The 16,736-nt window shown below is 41.9% G+C and overlaps 1 protein-coding gene across 2 annotated transcripts in view; it reads right to left on the reverse strand.

Moving 5' to 3' along the window:
- Positions 1–12,057: 12,057 nt before the first annotated feature.
- Positions 12,058–16,736, reverse strand: part of SLC12A4 (solute carrier family 12 member 4) — a 45,780-nt gene continuing 41,101 nt past the window's right edge. For both annotated transcript variants that reach the window (XM_014880802.2, XM_014880800.2), the window contains exons 22-24: positions 16,191–16,375; positions 13,534–13,667; positions 12,058–13,218 (exon numbers count right to left, since the gene is read on the reverse strand). In XM_014880802.2, coding sequence (XP_014736288.2) covers positions 13,127–13,218; positions 13,534–13,667; positions 16,191–16,375 — 411 coding nt within the window. In that variant the 3' untranslated portion in view covers positions 12,058–13,126. The remainder of the gene's footprint in view (positions 13,219–13,533; positions 13,668–16,190; positions 16,376–16,736) is intronic.

Below are 16,736 nucleotides of genomic sequence, written 5' to 3' on the forward strand. Positions count from 1 at the left end.
TTTTCACAGCACACAGCATGTGTTTGAAGCCACATAAATTAATATTTGAAATGAGCTTATCTGGAATTCTTGTGCCATAACAAACGATAGATAAAGGCTGGTTTTCAGCTCAATTATTCAAATGTGGTGAAACTTCCAAACACTGGTATTAGCTAAATAAAGGCCCACTGACACAAGCCACAAGCCTGTGCATTGTCAGCACACAGAACACATGGGGGCACCCATGTTCAACGTGACACAAAATGTTCTCCTCAAAGGAGCTTCTTTGGCAGCAGGTCTTGAGCCTCTGCATCTCCCTTCCTGAGAAAAATGCAATTGCTTTGTTCTGGTTAATAATTTTATCATTTTATCCCCACTTTATAGTTAAGCAAAGCCACTACAAGAGTTTTTCTATAAGCCATAATATTGTCACAATGTCATATTCAAAAGTTTTTAGATCCAGATTTAAAAGCAACTTAAATAGTCATGAAAATAAGAGTTTAGACTGTCAACAGCAACCCGTTTAAAATTTTCTTAGAGCAATAAATTAAACAGTCCAACACAGAGTCAAGTCTAATTAGAGAGTGACTTCTTATACAACCAGCTAGGATCAGTGGAACTGTTTATACACTCACAAAGAATGGTTTTAGAAAAGCTGTCATGCTGCAATCAGTTAAATACCTGATATTTTCATGGTATTATACTAGTAAAATCAATCAGACTATCAGAACAGAATGTGTAACTGCAAGCTGCAAATATTAAAAATAAAAGGCATTAAATCCATGTCACCCTTAAGACTTCTTTCTGTAATACCAGCTGTAGGTGTTTTACATGAGTTTTAGGCTTACCTTGATGACATGATTGTTGCAGGAAGTTCCACTTCTGTGAGCTCATAGACTGCTCCTTGAAGAGCCTGAAAATTTTTCTTTGGGCCATTTCACCCAGGTCTCAGCAGTAAAACTGAAGAAAAAATACAAAAGCAGTTTAGAAGTATCATTTTTAAGGACATGTAAAAAGACAAAAGTATCAAATGCAATATCCCCTAAAGAATCGTAAGAGTAAAAAATAATACACATAATCTATAACTTCTGACCTGTATTATTTAGGAGGTTGATTCATATTCTCACACATGAATTTTCACAGCCCACTAGGAGTACTAGACAACAACTACTGCTCATAGTTTTTAGAATATACTTGCCCAGACCCTTATGCCAATTTCTCACCTATTAAAGGTAATCTAAACTATACATGATTTGCTAACTAGAAAGATCTAAAGGGCTTTTAGGAGTGGGATAAGAAACAAGAAATTCAGTTTCTCTCAAAAATAAAAAGGATCTTCTTGTCTCATGGCAACAAAAGATAACTGAAGTGCTCATAAAACTCCAGAGCTTTATACAGTCACAGAATTTTAGCCCAAAGCCTATGGGCTTGTTTATGACAAAGTATATTTGCAGATCCTTGCCTAGAGCCTGGCTTTCAGTGAGAAACTATTTCGGCTTTCACACACCTCCCCAGAATATCCTAGCCCCCAGATTTGGAGATATTTTTTGTTTCTTATGTTTGTCTTCTGTTCTCCAGCTTTCAAAAATGCCACCACATGCACAAAACTTTGTTAATGACAGAATAACAATTAAAAAATAACCTCCTATTAGAGCACCTAAACTTTGTGCTTACCATCATTTGAAACTAACCCCTCACAGTGCCTGTTGTAAAGCAGGTGATCTATCTGATTTATTTACCATAGTTTGAGTTTCAGAGTACATGCTTCAGTCTCTGTTCAGGTGAGCTCCCTTGTATGGAGTGTGCAGTGCAGCTTCTCTTCCCGGTGCCCAGGGATGCAGGTGTCCTCCTGTGCCATCCTGAGGTCCTTCCAGCCACGTGGCACCACCCTGGCACAAACAGCAGCCTGAGCCACCAAAATCCTCAGTCACCCGAGGTTTGTCCTGGGGTGGTGACAGCCTCAGCAAGGAAACTGAGCTGGCAGAAGGTAAATGCTTATCCAAGTCTCAAATGTGCTGGTTTACAAGCAGTCACCTTGCAAACAGATCTGCCACAGCTGTGGAAGGTACAGTGCTCAAGGCTGCACATTTGTGCCTCGTTTAATAATCGCTATCATTAGTTGTAGTTCAAATGCTGTCACCTGCCACTGCTTTCCCACCAATCTTCTGTAATTGTCATAGAAGAATCCTTGGAGGGCCCCAAAAGTGTCCTGATTAGAAATCAAGTCCTTAAAATTCTGGTTATGTTTATGAATCTCTACATAGAATGTATATGGTTCTTCCCCTCCAACCAACTATAGAAAACAACAGGCAGTGTAGAAAGGAGAAAAGAGGACAAAAGCATTAAGAGATGCAGGTCCCAGCAGTCAGTGTTGTTTTCCTAAATGTTCCTGTCTAACCAGCTGCCTGAAGTAATAGGAGGTCAATGTCTACCATCTATTTAAATATCTGGAATTAGATTCACAGGTAACACGCCTATAGCAAATGCCATTTGTCAGTGCAAAAGAAAACTTAAAAGGCAGGAGCAATTGTCTCCACCTTCTCTTTTAATGCCTACAGGTCTGCTTGAGTATCAGCTGTAGCATTGAAGGTAGAGGGAAGATATAGATAAATATACATGTTTATCAGTAACAGTAGCATAACTGTCTAAACTTACCCATTATGTCCATGTGAACAACTAGAACTAACACAACCTCTGCATTTGCTGGGGGCTTTTGTGTTTAATCTCAAAACTTTAATCACATTTTGTGATAAAATATGACAAGTCTTGCCAAAGAATGAACACTTCAAGAAAAACTGAGGTTGCATTTATTCCTACACCAGTACCTTTTAATTTGGTCAAATCTTTGGACAAGTTTTTTAAGAAAGTCTGCAGCCAGCAGAGCCACAGCTGCATACAGGTTGTCAAAGTGATTAAACTCAGTGCTCCAAGAACACCATTTAACACCTACACATGGATAGTCCTTTTTACAGCATCACAAGGATATTTGCACTGACCTGCTCAAGCAAGCTACACCCAAACTCCAACATTGTTTCCTGGCATTCTGACAACTTGTTGCTCTCTTCTGAAATTATGGAACAGTTTTGCTTTCACACATCACACAAGGAAATATTTGTCTGTCCAGTAAGCAGCAGAAACAAGGTGAGTACTCTGGGCATGGCCTGTAGACATGCACCACATTCAAGAGTGCACAGCTTACCACTTTTATTAATCTTGAGATTAGCTTTCTAATTGCTGGAAAAATTCATAGAGGAAGTTCAGTTTTGTTCGGTTCTTCTAGAATTTACATTCAATTCATGAGATCTACTCCACAGAATTGTTTAGAATAGAGATTAATGTCCCTTTAACTCACCATGAATAGAGAATATGACATTGCAAGAGGAAGTAAAACCAAATTATAACTGATATATTCTGCAGTTTCCCCTTTTCTTGCAGGTTGTACAGCACATTGAAAAGCTTGAGTCTTCTACTTCTGAAGCAGATCTTTCCCTGTTCTTTTCCTCTGCTCTGCTTCAGCTGAGGGAATTGAGCTCCATTTTTTTTAATCACATGCACAAAGGACAAACAAGACTGTTTATACAGTTTACTCACTGTTGGAAAAGCAATTGAAGCTTGTTTGTTGTTGTAGTGTTTTTTAAGACAAACTAGAGCTTGAGTATTTAGCCAGAAGTTGCCGCCTTTTGTTTCCTTAGCGTTGCACATGGTCTAACAAGGGAACAGATTATGCAATAGTTGTTTGGAAGTCAGTCAAGCAAAGGACTGCTGGTTACTACATTATCAAATGATAGGGCCTTTTGTAGGAATTGAAAGCACTAATTTCCTTTTCTATATTTGTTTCCTTCTAGATTTGCTGTGTGAATTAAGTCATCTTTAACTCAGCAGATATTTCTTGTGATCCTGGCTGCTCAAGAAGTCACAAAAGAATCAGCTAGATAACTGGGAGAGCACATCTCTGAGCAGCAGCTGTCAGCTGAAGGCACTGCCAGCATCCACAGGTGTTTTGGTTTGAAAGACCAAAAGACCACAGGTGTCTACCAAGGAAAGCCAGAACTGTCCTTGCAAAAGAAAATAGGACCCACTTCCCTCCAAATTATTATAACTTCAAAATTACAGGGCTTTCAGGAAAAGACATGGGAAAAGGAATAACAGTTTTTTACTAGTGTGTATATATATATATATGTATGTATGCATATATAAAACCAAAAAAAACGGCAATAACGAACAGAACCAGAAACCCGGTAACAGCCTTTTCTTGGCCACAGGCACGTTCCCCTTTGGTGCAGAAATATGAAATATAAGATGGGATTATAGACTGTTACAGTCTGCTTTGTTTTCAATTGTAAAACAAGCAGTATCAAGCACCAAGTAACAAGCAAGATCATGTATTTGTGCTGTTTCTAATCGTGGTGAGAAGTTCAAACAAGAAAAACTCCAGCATCTTCCTTTGACTTAACAGTGGCACCTGTGTGCTGTTAGGGTTTCTTTTTGCTTCTTTGTTTTATTTGTGATACAAATAACCTATGAAGAGTACCTCAATTTTTATCCAAACTCCATTTTAGTCCAGTAACTTAACCTCACAGTATTGCATTTGGAGTAATTTCTGATTTTTAACTGATCATCAAGTGGTCATTTTAGAATCCAACATTTAACTGAAAAGTTGGCCCAAACTAGGGTGATGACACCTGAGACTTGTTTTATGAGTAGTTCAACAATTTCGGTGAACTATCTCCAAGAAATGCACAGATGTCACAGAGCAGGCACCTGGATGCAGTAGGTTTGCAGTTGGAGTCTCTTTATAAGTGTTTGACATGGGTTTTTTTGATGATACCAGTGTACAAAATGACTTGGTCATCTGGGGTTGAAGCATGTCTAATTCTTTAGTTATAAAGGTGAGATCAATTTCCTGGCTAATTTTAGTACCTTAAAGCAGAAGAAATGTCAGCATCAACAGAAGGTCAATCTTGCTAAAATATGTGAACCTTTTCCTTTGTGCGTCTTATCTGTAGGACTATCGACTTCTAAATTTTTTTCCTAAGTTTCCTTCTCTGCTTCTTAGATTTGCCACTGTATGCCAAATTTAAAGACATTATTGAGTTTCCTTAAAAATACTGACAGGCAAGTTGCAGTGCCCAGGATTTGATTGTGGGCATATGGTTAATAATGACATTCTAATTAGATTTTGATACTTAAGCCTGGTGTGAGGAGGGTCAGTCTCTTAATCGCGTTAGACTTTGAAGAGATTATGAGTGACTTTTTCCTCCTTACACACTCTGCTCTAAAAGCTGCCTCTCTTTAACTGGATTGCAACACTAAATGTAACTTGGTAAAACATTGGCACGTTGCTGTATTAGCTAAAAAATCATAAAGGCAAAAGGTCATTTCATAACCTCACAGCACTGAACTGTGACACGAAAAGACACCCCACATATTGTCCTGCTGAAACAAACTCAGCATAATCACAGATGCCCAGTTGAACAACTTCTGTGAATTCTAACAGGATTTGTTCTCTCTGCACACTTCACTGACAGAGGTGAATTAACACAGAAATAGCACTACCTCTAACTTCAGTCTCCCAACAAGTTCTCTGTAACTTGTTCTTTCTGTGTCAGTAAGAAATCATAGTAAAGAGCATGTCTGTCACTTCCACTCTTATTTTTGTCCTGACTGTGCAAAATTGCTGTTTCAGGGAAAAAAAGGCCACTCTTAGTAGTAGAGGAAAGCTAAAGGGGAGGGGGAAATACAGGGGCATAAATGCAATATTTTAGCGTGCACATGGTCTAGAGCTTATGACTTAGTATTCTTCTATGACATACCTGTCCTTCCTCCACATCCTCTCCAAAAGTACTCATTTTTACAGACACGTTTCAAGTAACTAGATATGTCTGGCACAGTTTTCACCAGCAATAAAATTTATTTATACACAATTAAAAGCTGACATGTGCTTTAGATCACAGTTTGTACTTGGAATTAATCTCCCCCATCTTTCATATAAGTTTATACAGATAGAAGTCAAGTGGCCTTCAGAATGAAAAATCACTTAACTGTGACTGAAGCAATGAGCTCTTTCCTCCAAAGCCACCACTCTGGGATGCCATTGTACCAAGGTACAGCCTATAGAGGTTTTGAAAGTTTTGTGCATGAGGCAGCAGGAGATGCAAACATCAGAACTGGGCTTAGCCACTTAAGGCTGTACTGAGCTCCAAGACAATGTTATCCCCTCTCAGTGTGCTTTCTTAGGATGTATGGCCTGACTGTACAGACACTGAAGTAAAATACTTCTGTTTTGTCCAACGATGTGGGGCTTATGCCAGTTTTCATTAATTACTGACACAACAGGTGGCAGAAAGAATAAAGTAGATGAAGGGTGGGGTCTGTCTCCAGACACAAGAAGTAAATCAGGCCTATTTGAAGTAGCTGATTTTAAAATCTGAGAACAAAAAAAAAAATACCCCAGCATTGTAGAAATGATGCATTTCTCTGGCACTAACATAGATGCTAAGCTTTGCTCACAGCAGTCTTACACAGCTTTAACTTTACTGTGTTAAAAACTGGGCATGAGAGTTAAACTGAAACACCTGAGACAGGCTGGAGGAAAGCCAATCTCTCCCTCTCTCTCTCTGCTATTTATTTTCAGTATGTTCATTTCAGCTCACTGCCCTGGCTGACCACTTCAATAAGCTCTTCTGAGGTGAGAAATATCTCCATAAATGCAAGCAATTTGTTGAAAATGGTAACGAGTAGAGCCCAACTAAACACACTGTTATGAAAAACAGAGCTGAAGCCACTCTGACAGGAGTTGTGCTTGTTTAAAGTCCATTTACAATAAGCAGGGCCACACTTCACCCCTAGCACAGCTGGCCTCTGAGGAGGCTGACTGTACTTGTCCTTGAAAGAGAAAAGAGCAGATAAGCCACAAAGAGTTATATTGTGGGGACAGCTTGTGTGGACCCTGGTGAAGGACATGAAAGGAGCCAAATAAAAATATACTCAGTCCTGATTGCAGCCATCTTATTTTGATGGGAACTATTTACATATTCCACTTAGATCTATAATGTTCCTGAAGTTAATTTCTTTTTTTTTTAAGCCTCAGCAATTGATTCCGTATTAGTCAGTTTGGGGAGAGGGGGGTGTTCATCTAAGAGAAAGCAAATCAAAATTTTAATCACAACTGTAAATTTAAAATCAGGATCAAATTAGTTGCTACATTTAGCAAATTATTTCAGACATGTAACAGGAAATTCTGATGTATTTGGATATGCAGAGGAGGGAAGTTTGACAAATACTGCATTTGTATGATTTGCTACCTTGTTACCTGTAAAATGCCTTACATTTAGAATTTATGTCTCTCATAAGCTGTGATTCTTATAATCCTTGTTGATTGTAGATTGAGAGTGGGTCTTCTGTAGAAGTAACTGCCTGATCCAACCAAAACTCTCACAAACCAACTACAAGAATCTGAGAAGCAGTAACAGAGTGGTCTATAAGCTTCTCGACTTTGGGTTCTTAATTTCTTTTTTTATTTCTACAAACTATTTTATATTCACGTGCTTTGCTGGCTACTGGTTTTCCCTCTTGTTTATACATAATGCAGAGGACTGAATTGTCAGAAAGGAACTGCACATCTGTAGCACTGACAACATCAAATACATTATAAGCATGTGTGATATAGCTCACAGCCTGTACAATACAGACACTCTTGTATGAAGGCACATGGAAATCAGCATTTGTTCAGGGAGGTTCACCTCAGCTGTTAAATAATATTTCAGTTTGCTGAAGAGAAGAGCTTTTCAAAGGCACTGATTTTTGAAACTCAAATGTCTGGGTTGGGCTTTCAGTCAAATTCACTGCCCTGACCTCCTGCAGATGTACCAAGGACAGGCCAATCCCATCAGAATATGACACTGGTGTTTCCCTTGAATCCTCCCTCTGAGTGTGAGCCAACCCCTGCACTATGACAGCTAGAGTTCAAATCCCTCCAACACTTTGCTGTGTTTGAACTGTGGAGAGTTCTTTATGTCTGGAGGTGTATGGACAATATTGTCTTCTCCCAGCAGTAGTATTTTATTGACAAGAGAAGAAGCTACATTAAAAGGACATGCCCCAGCTTGGAGCTGGCAGGCAAAATATGTGCTGAATTGTCTGCTTTAGTTCTTAAAAAGCATCAGCTTATGAGAACTGACTTTGCCAGACATTTAAGTTCTATCTCACATCCAGTGCTGCAGTTTAAATAGGCAAAACTTGTCCCTGCTGCCCAGAGACATGGCCTCATCCATTGCTACATGGCTGGACAGCTGCTTGTGCCAGCACAAAACGGGCAGGGGGAGAAGACAGGAGAAGAAGCAGGCAAGGGCAGGCAGAACTGCCTCCAGGAGCAGTATATGGCAATTCAAAACTTCACATGATTTCCCTAGATTTGAGCTGAGAGGAATGCTGAGCAAGAATTAAATGGTTCTATGTGTATTTGACAGATCATAGGCAGCCTAGGATTTGGTGAAAGGAAACAGGGGAAGAGTATCTAACCATTAAATATTTATGCATTAAAATAGCAACTTGGTGCTTTCATCTCCCTGTTAAAGCAAACTCAGAATGTCCTGTCATAGATCCTGACTGCCTTCACCCAGGAGGTTCATGGCCCAACTTGTATTTTCCTCTTTTGGTGATTCTGTAAAACCACTTTCTTTGGTGAGATTAATCAATTTTTGTTTTACTTACTTAATAATGAGAATTACACTGTATACAGTCCCATCCTCTCTCTCTTACCATAAAATCACTGGCCTATTGTATGACACAGACCTGCCTGAGGTCTCTGGCATTGTTAACCCATTATCAATTCCATCACTGTGGGCCATGGACATTTCTTGAAACATTTCTGTTTCAGTACTATCTATATTACTGATATTGCCAGAAACAGCAGAAATCATCGCAAGCTGGAGAGCCCTAGACCTTGTGGTGTCAAGCACTGATGGCTCTTTTGGGAGTCCCAGGAGATGGCTCAGAGAAGGGAAGGAGAAGCTCAGACCAAGCCCTGTTCAGAGGGCAGCTGGGGACAGCTCCTGTTACCCCTCAGCCCTACTCAGGGATGCCTTTACTTTTGAGACTGTCCCATTTGTTAGGCTTTCCCCCAAGGCTCAGTGAGCTGCAGCCCATCACACACAGTGGCTGCACTGCCTGGCACTTCTTGAAGCACTCAGAGGAAAGAACATCAGGCCTGCCAGGAGTAAGCAGTGTCTGCCCAGCTGGCGGGCACTTTCCCTGGCTAGAGGAAGAGATGTGCCCTTAATGATGCTGTTCCCAACAGCAAGAGCCCTACCTGCATTGTTTCAAGGGTGGGGAGAGAATTTTGGACAGGTGTTGCCAACCATAGACTCCGTTTTAGTCAACTGTCCTCTAGCAGGGTGTATTGTGTTCAGAGAGCTTGGAATACAGGCTGAGTCCTGGCGAATGGGAGAAATGGGGAAATGGGGAATTTTCTTCCAAAACCCACCACCTGCTGAGGGTCTGACTATGCCATCTGACCTGGGAAATCCAGAGCAATGAGGAAGCACTCCCCAGGGAAAAGCAGCACTTAGTACTGGCAGCATCTGCCTATAGATGCCCTATTTGACCCGGGCCAGTGGCTGTGCAGGGGGATAATTGCTCCAGAATGGAATGAGAACTTACAACCTCCTGAGCACAGCATGAGGCAGTTTTCCCCTTCCCAGGGGAACAACTGAAGAAGCAAACATTATTATGGATGACGCAGATGAGAAAATGAGAGACGGGGACGGGGGAGGAGGAAAGTGGAAATCTCTTAATTTAGCATGTTTTACTGGCTATCAGGGCATGCAGGAGGCAGGGAAGAGCTCCTGGAGGAAGGGAAGCGCTCCTGGAGGAAGAGAAGAGCTCCCAGAGGAAGGGAAGTGCTCCTTGGGCAGGGAAGCGCTCCTTGGGCAGGGAAGCGTTCCCAGAGGAAGGGAAGCGCTCCTTGGACAGTGAAGCGTTCCCAGAGGAAGGGAAGCGCTCCCGGAGGAAGGGAAGCGCTCCTTGGACAGGGAAGCGTTCCCAGAGGAAGGGAAGCGCTCCCGGAGGAAGGGAAGCGCTCCTTGGACAGGGAAGCGTTCCCAGAGGAAGGGAAGCGCTCCCGGAGGAAGGGAAGCGCTCCCGGAGGAAGGGAAGCGCTCCTTGGACAGGGAAGCGCTCCCGGAGGAAGCGCTCCCGGAGGAAGGGAAGCGTTCCCAGAGGAAGGGAAGCGCTCCTGGAGGAAGGGAAGCGCTCCCGGAGGAGGGGAAGCGCTCCTTGGGCAGGGAAGCGTTCCCAGAGGAAGGGAAGCGCTCCTTGGACAGGGAAGCGCTCCTTGGGCAGGGAAGCGTTCCCGGAGGAAGGGAAGCGCTCCTTGGACAGGGAAGCGCTCCTTGGGCAGGGAAGCGCTCCCGGAGGAAGGGAAGCGCTCCTTGCAGCAGCCGAGCGATGCCGGCCGCAGCCGCGCCGGGAGCGCCCCCTGGTGGGGTCCGGCGGCGCGGCAGAGGCCGGGAGCGGCTGCGGGGGCTGCGCGGGGCGAGAGCTTTGCGCAGGGAAAACAAACAGCAAAGTCATCCCTGTGCTTCCACGGGAGTGTTCTTAATAATTCGCGAACTATTAAAACCCTACCGATGATGTTTTAAGTGTAATTCCATATAGCAAGAGTTTAAATCAACTCTGTCACACTGTATCTTAGCTGCTATGTTCTCGTCTCCTTACCAAAAAAGGTCCCAGCATAGGCACAAGATGGAAGATGACCATTCAGGTACCCTCACAGAAGATGACTGAGATAGAAATTACCTTGCTTTTTCAGTGATCTTTTCTCACACAACCTTTTCCATGCTACTTTGTTTCCAGTGCTATGAACAAGGTCTCAGAGGAACTTATTATAAATCTTCTGGATGCAATGAAGGCTTACATAATTGGAACCTGTAAAATCCTTAGGGTCCCCACAATGCTGAAATAGTATGGAGGTTTTTAATCCCCACGGTCTGTAATCACCTCTGAAAACCCAATCTTCTCTATTTGTAAAGAGATTCACTTGGTTGCTTTGATGTTAAAACACAATGAGCCACAAACAGGTTACTTGGGTCATGTAACAGATGGCACTGAAATCCTTTTGTGAGATGGAGTCATCATCCAAGTGTATAAAATCTCATAAGGAGAAGGTGTATGTATTTCTCAGAGTGCTTGAATGAGATCACATTTGGTAAAAGTCTGAGGAACAAAAGATTTCATAGTATTACTTCTATAAAAGAATGTTTGCAAATAGGTATTAACTATCAAAATTGCTGCACACTTGCACTCCATTACTCAGTGCTCTGAAGATGTGAAAATAATCTGTACAAATAGCACAGTATTTGCAAATAAGAAAGCTTTATTCTTTCCATTGGTTTGAAAGTGTGACATTAATTTTGGCTTTCAAAATCAAAACGGCAAAGGCTTGTTAAAACAAAAAATTACTCAATAGAGAGCACACCCTAGAGATATTTCCTGGCTGTTGTCTTGAAGGGATCTTGGCAAAGATGAATACCATCCTGTTCCCATCAGGTATGTCCTTTACAGAGAGCACAAACAGGCTTTAACTATAAAACTCCTATGAACAGCATTTTTATTAAGTTATTCGAGATAGAAGCCTGGATAGTTTCTCAGATTTGAGTCATGTTGTGATCAGTGAAACACCCAGGAGTACCAGCACAGCAGAACCAGCCCAGCACCTAGCAAGAGCCCATGGGACAGAAATGTGCCAACCCCTTTCTTCCAGTTCCCTGGGATGTTAGTTCACACGTGTCCCTGGCATGGGATCACCATGGGGGAGCAGCCCGGGTGTGTTCAGTGGTCTGCAGGTACAGAGCTCGGTGTGGCTGCGGTTCTGGCACTGCCCCCAGAGCCTTTCTTTACTCCTCACACACACACCCAGCTGCTCGGAAGTCTGAGCTCCCCTGGGCAGGACTTGTACCATCTGGCACAAGTCCCAGCCCTTGGCCCTCACCTGGTGGTCCAGCAGGGCCAGTGCTGGACCAGGGCAGGGCAGAGGCTCCTCCTGCACAATCCACCCTCACACACAGAACAGAGAGCAGGTTCAAAGTGTATGCAACATTTTATTGAAAAAATACGAATGTTCTGTACATAAAGTACAACTGAATGGGCTTGATAAAATCTCCAGAGACTTATTGGTTAATATAGGTCTTCTTTTCTTCTTTTCCCTCTAAGGGCATAAAGCATAAATGAAGCAGCAGGTCCCCTGTACTTGTGCAAGTGCAATCCCATCACTGTGCGTGCAGCATTAGCACCTGGCTCTACACGGGACTCCAACATGCTCAATGTACTTTTGATGGATGGTCTGCAAGAAATTTAAAGCATGGAAGAACTGCCACAGGACTGGTCCTTCAATCCACTGGTGATTCAGAATTTATTGTGAGATCTCTGTTCTCCTAAACAGTCTGCATCTGCATATCCAATATTTCTGACAAATAAATACAAAAATAAATAGGGATCTGGCCTCACACAACCTGAAGTCTCAGAAGCAACAAAACTTATAGCAAGCTACATACATAATTTCAACTATATCAACATAATTTATTTAAATCTCTATCAATAAATGTATTAAAAGTATAAATTCTTACCCAATACTGAGAGTTTAGTTCTGGAAATAAACCCAGAAAAGGAAAGCTTTTTCAGTCCTCTCTTACAATTTAGTGTGCTCTTAGAAAATGCTTTATAGCTGAACTTCAGCAGAAACTAGCTGCTATATAATGCACTTCTATCCCCCAAACCTAATATAAAAAGCTTTTTAAATCTTTTTACAGTAACTGGCTTTCATGTCCTAACTTTACATACAGTTACTAAAAATACTGCACGTAGAAGTGCTGACTAAAAATAGGTTTAGTGTTAAAACTACATGCACAAATGCTGGGGTACCAAAGCAGAAACTGAATAATGTGGCAGCTTCACAATTTATGTTGCTAATTGGATGGTGTAACAAATACTGCAATCCTGAAAGATATGTATGTTGCAAATGGAAAAACAATGAACAGGACTGGATGAGGAGAAAGTGAGGCAAAAAAACCTTTTTTTCTTCTCCATTTAAAACTGGAATGTCCGTAATGGCCAAGAAGGTAAATGTAGACCAGGGTGAGAAGCTTCTAAATCAGGAGTAAATGGTGATGACCTCTCTGCCCCCGCCTCTAACAAGTAGTACCCTCTCCAGACCTTCAGTCAAGACTTCCAGAAACTCCATGTCTGTTTCAGTAAAGTCAAGGAAAGTCAAGGACAAAAAGATCAGAACCAAAATACACAGAGATTAGACCAGGGCCAGCTCACAGCCCTCAGCTCTGCTCTTGCTCAGTGCAAGCACCCCTCTAAGTACCAAAACACTTTGAGTTTGTGGCACTTTTTCCTTTAAGCAATTACTGCCTTACAGCCACAAGCCAGCACTCTCCACTCAGGGGACACTGTCACATATCACAGCTCAACTGCATTGGTGGCCAGATGAATTCAAGAGAACAGATTAAAGAAAAACCTTCTGTGTGGCCCAGGCCTTGACAGAAAGGATACAGTTTTCATCTCCATCAGTATTCTTTGGAGGACCAGGCATGTTGAGGAGCACAAGTCTGGCATCATGGGATCTATTTACAATGACTTCATTTAGCTTCACTGCTGTGTGCATCCTTCGGACATTAGACTGGTTCCTGTAGAACAAGCACATGCAGACTAACTGTTAGAAACACGCCTCTGAACAATGAATTATTAAAAAGGTCCTTTAAAAGCATACTCAAATCTCCTGAATACCCTGCTAAATGTCAACTCAACACAGTGATTTTCTTCAAACTTTATGATGAAGACACAAAAACATTTCTCAGACTTCCTCAGGTACAGCTAGTCCGCTGGTTTTAAGATCTCTGTGAGTCAAGTCTCCAGTTTAGAAAGTTACACTACTCTTCAAAGAGCATACTTGGTAAAGATGACTTAGTGTTGCATAAGAAATTAAAAGAGTTGCACGAGGGGATTTGCTCTTCAAGCAGGCACGGTGGTGACGGGGACCCCTCACACCCACAGCCAGGCACCTCTCCAGACCCAGCACCCCAAACTCTCCCCGTGGCCGGGGAGCCAAGCAGCAGCCTGGCACCACGGTGCCCAGCCCACACTGCCCAGGAGCACACTTCCCTCTCGGTTTCACAGCAGCTGGCCTCTCCAGAGAGAGGCTGGGCTGCTGCAGACTGCAGTCTCATAACGGGGAAATGCAGGATGGCAGCTGGAACAGGCTGGATGTAAGGGGATTGTCTGGAGGATCACAGGGATGTGCAGCTCTCCTTCAGGACACTGATCAACCTCTCTGCCTGGCTGCTTACAAGAAACACTTCTACCCAAGTGTCTTTAAAATCTCAATCACACTTTCAAGCTCGAGTAGCCACAGTTCAAAAGTTAGGGGAGAAGAGGGAAATAGGTGAAGCATAATCTCATATGCCTCCGCTCCATAAGAATCCAGGCAAAGAGGTAAAAGCATTAATTATTTGGAATATGTTAATACAAAATAATATTAATTCATGCAGGAACAGAACTCAAAAGTAACCTTCAGAGATTTCAAGCCAGGGAATGTTTCCTTCTTTCAGGAAATCAACCATTACTTTGGTAACAAAAAAGGAAATACAATACAGAAATAAACTAATCAAAAGAAGAATATATTTATACTTTTGAGGCTTTTCCACTTGAGTTTTTGTCTTCATTTTAATATAGTAAAAATAAGTATTAGTAGAAACAAATTAAAATAATTTATATACACAGAAAGAAGATGCAGTGGGAAGAACCATGTTTATTATGCTAACAGAATAATCTACCCACTGTGCATTACCTCTCTGTTACTTCATGTTCTGATTTAATTTGGAGCAAGGACACTCTCTTGTCTTCACCACATCAGCTTCCGAAAACCAGGGACAACACTGAGGCCAGATTATGTTCACAGGAAGTGAGGAAAAATCCAGCAGCAGGAACATACCAGTTGTTAGCTATGTATAGTTTGGGAAAGGGAGTTGAAAACTAAAGCTTTGGTTTTCTCTAAAGTGATTTTTAAAACTGGCATCTCCCCAGGGATTTGAAGGTGTAGGCTACAAGAAAGGGCTTGTTTAGAGCCCAGACACTGCCAGAAATAACATCCTAGCAGTGCTGTGGAATGAGAGCTTCTCTAAATGAGTAATGTTTCCTCCTCCTGTGTCATACTCTGCTTAGGAAAACAGGTGCAGACTGGAATTGTTTTCTATCCTCAGTTCTTGTCAGGACAGCTCTTGTAGTTTGTGACATCCTATTTACAATGATACTTAGCTTAAGTAGCTAATCCTGCTCCCTTTTAAAACATTGCTAAGACTGCTCAACTCCAGTGCCTGTTCTTCCATCAGTACACAGTTTTCCTGCTTTTAGCTGAGAAAATTAAGTCTTTCCTCTCAACCATCTTAATGTACTTCTAATTTAAATAACAAACTTACAAGTTTTCCCACCCTCTGAAAGCATGGAAGAGGAAAAAGTACAGGTAGTTAACACCAAATTCAGCAGAATTTCTACAGTATGATTCAGCCTAAAACAGATTTGAATTCTGATTTACGAGGAAGAAAAATCTGGAACTTTGCCAAGTATGCAAAACTGACTGAGCTCTTCATGTGAGCTGTAGGACATCAAAGGAGTCACAGGAGAGTCACAGTTTTATACAAAGCCAAAATAGACCTTTACTTCTCACTCTTCAGAGGGCACACACGTGGTAGTACCCCAGCTGCTGTTCCATGTCAGTGCTCCTGCAGCAAGTCTCAGACGGTTTATCACACAGATGCTATTCCTAATCATTCATCACCATCTCCACAGATTTTTCCTTTATGCATTAAACGTCCACACTACACACTAGACAGTGAAATTACCATCTTTTCTTTTAAATTCTGATTAGATCAGTGAAATTATCAGTGCGTTTTGTTGAGGTATTTGAGAGACAGAAGCGAAGCTGTCGCAGGATTGAACAGCTCCAATTTACAATTTGGCTATACCAAGTGAAATATTGAGGGATGTGTGCACATTTGATTGGTTAGAGATTTCTGGGGAGGCTGTCTTTTCATAGCCAGGTCTCAATGTTTATAGCACAAGTCCAAACCAAGGATTAGGAAACAAAAGATGATAAAAGCACAGCACATGAAGAGCTTCAAGGGATGCAAAGTGTAGACTTAGACAAGACTCACGGCTTAATGCTGATGAGATCTCTAAAGCTGCCCACAGCACTGCCCCGGTTCCGCTTCTCAGCATCACATTTCTCTTTTGTCCAGGTCATCTGGATATTCTCAGGAACAGGGTCTCCCTCATCTTCTTCATCTGAGTAGAGGCTCTCCAGACGTGCTACTGAATGTCTGTCCTTTACAAGCTGAGCCTGGAGGGCACATGAGTGACAAGGTGAACTCAAGAGACTTTTCTTATGCTCTCTGGTGCTCTAAATAATTATTTAAACTAGACTTTTTTGTTCCATTGAATCTTTTATTTTGCTTGCTTAATTTAGCCTTCATGAGAGATCTGATACCAGGCATCTGCCCTAGCCAGAAGTCTTACATACCAAACTGATGTTTAGCAGTTTTGATGGGTGTAAGCCAAGCAGAATTTGGACTGACAGAAGTCTGTATCTATACAAGAAAAAATGTCAGTCTAGCTCACATCATGACATGGTCAGAAACAACAAACAAGACTGGCCCAAAATGGACAACTCAAAAAAAAAAAAGCTTGACAAGCACATGCAG

The sequence above is a fragment of the Sturnus vulgaris genome, chromosome 12 (assembly GCF_052056855.1).
Source record: "Sturnus vulgaris isolate bStuVul1 chromosome 12, bStuVul1.hap1, whole genome shotgun sequence".
Lineage (NCBI taxonomy): Eukaryota > Metazoa > Chordata > Aves > Passeriformes > Sturnidae > Sturnus > Sturnus vulgaris.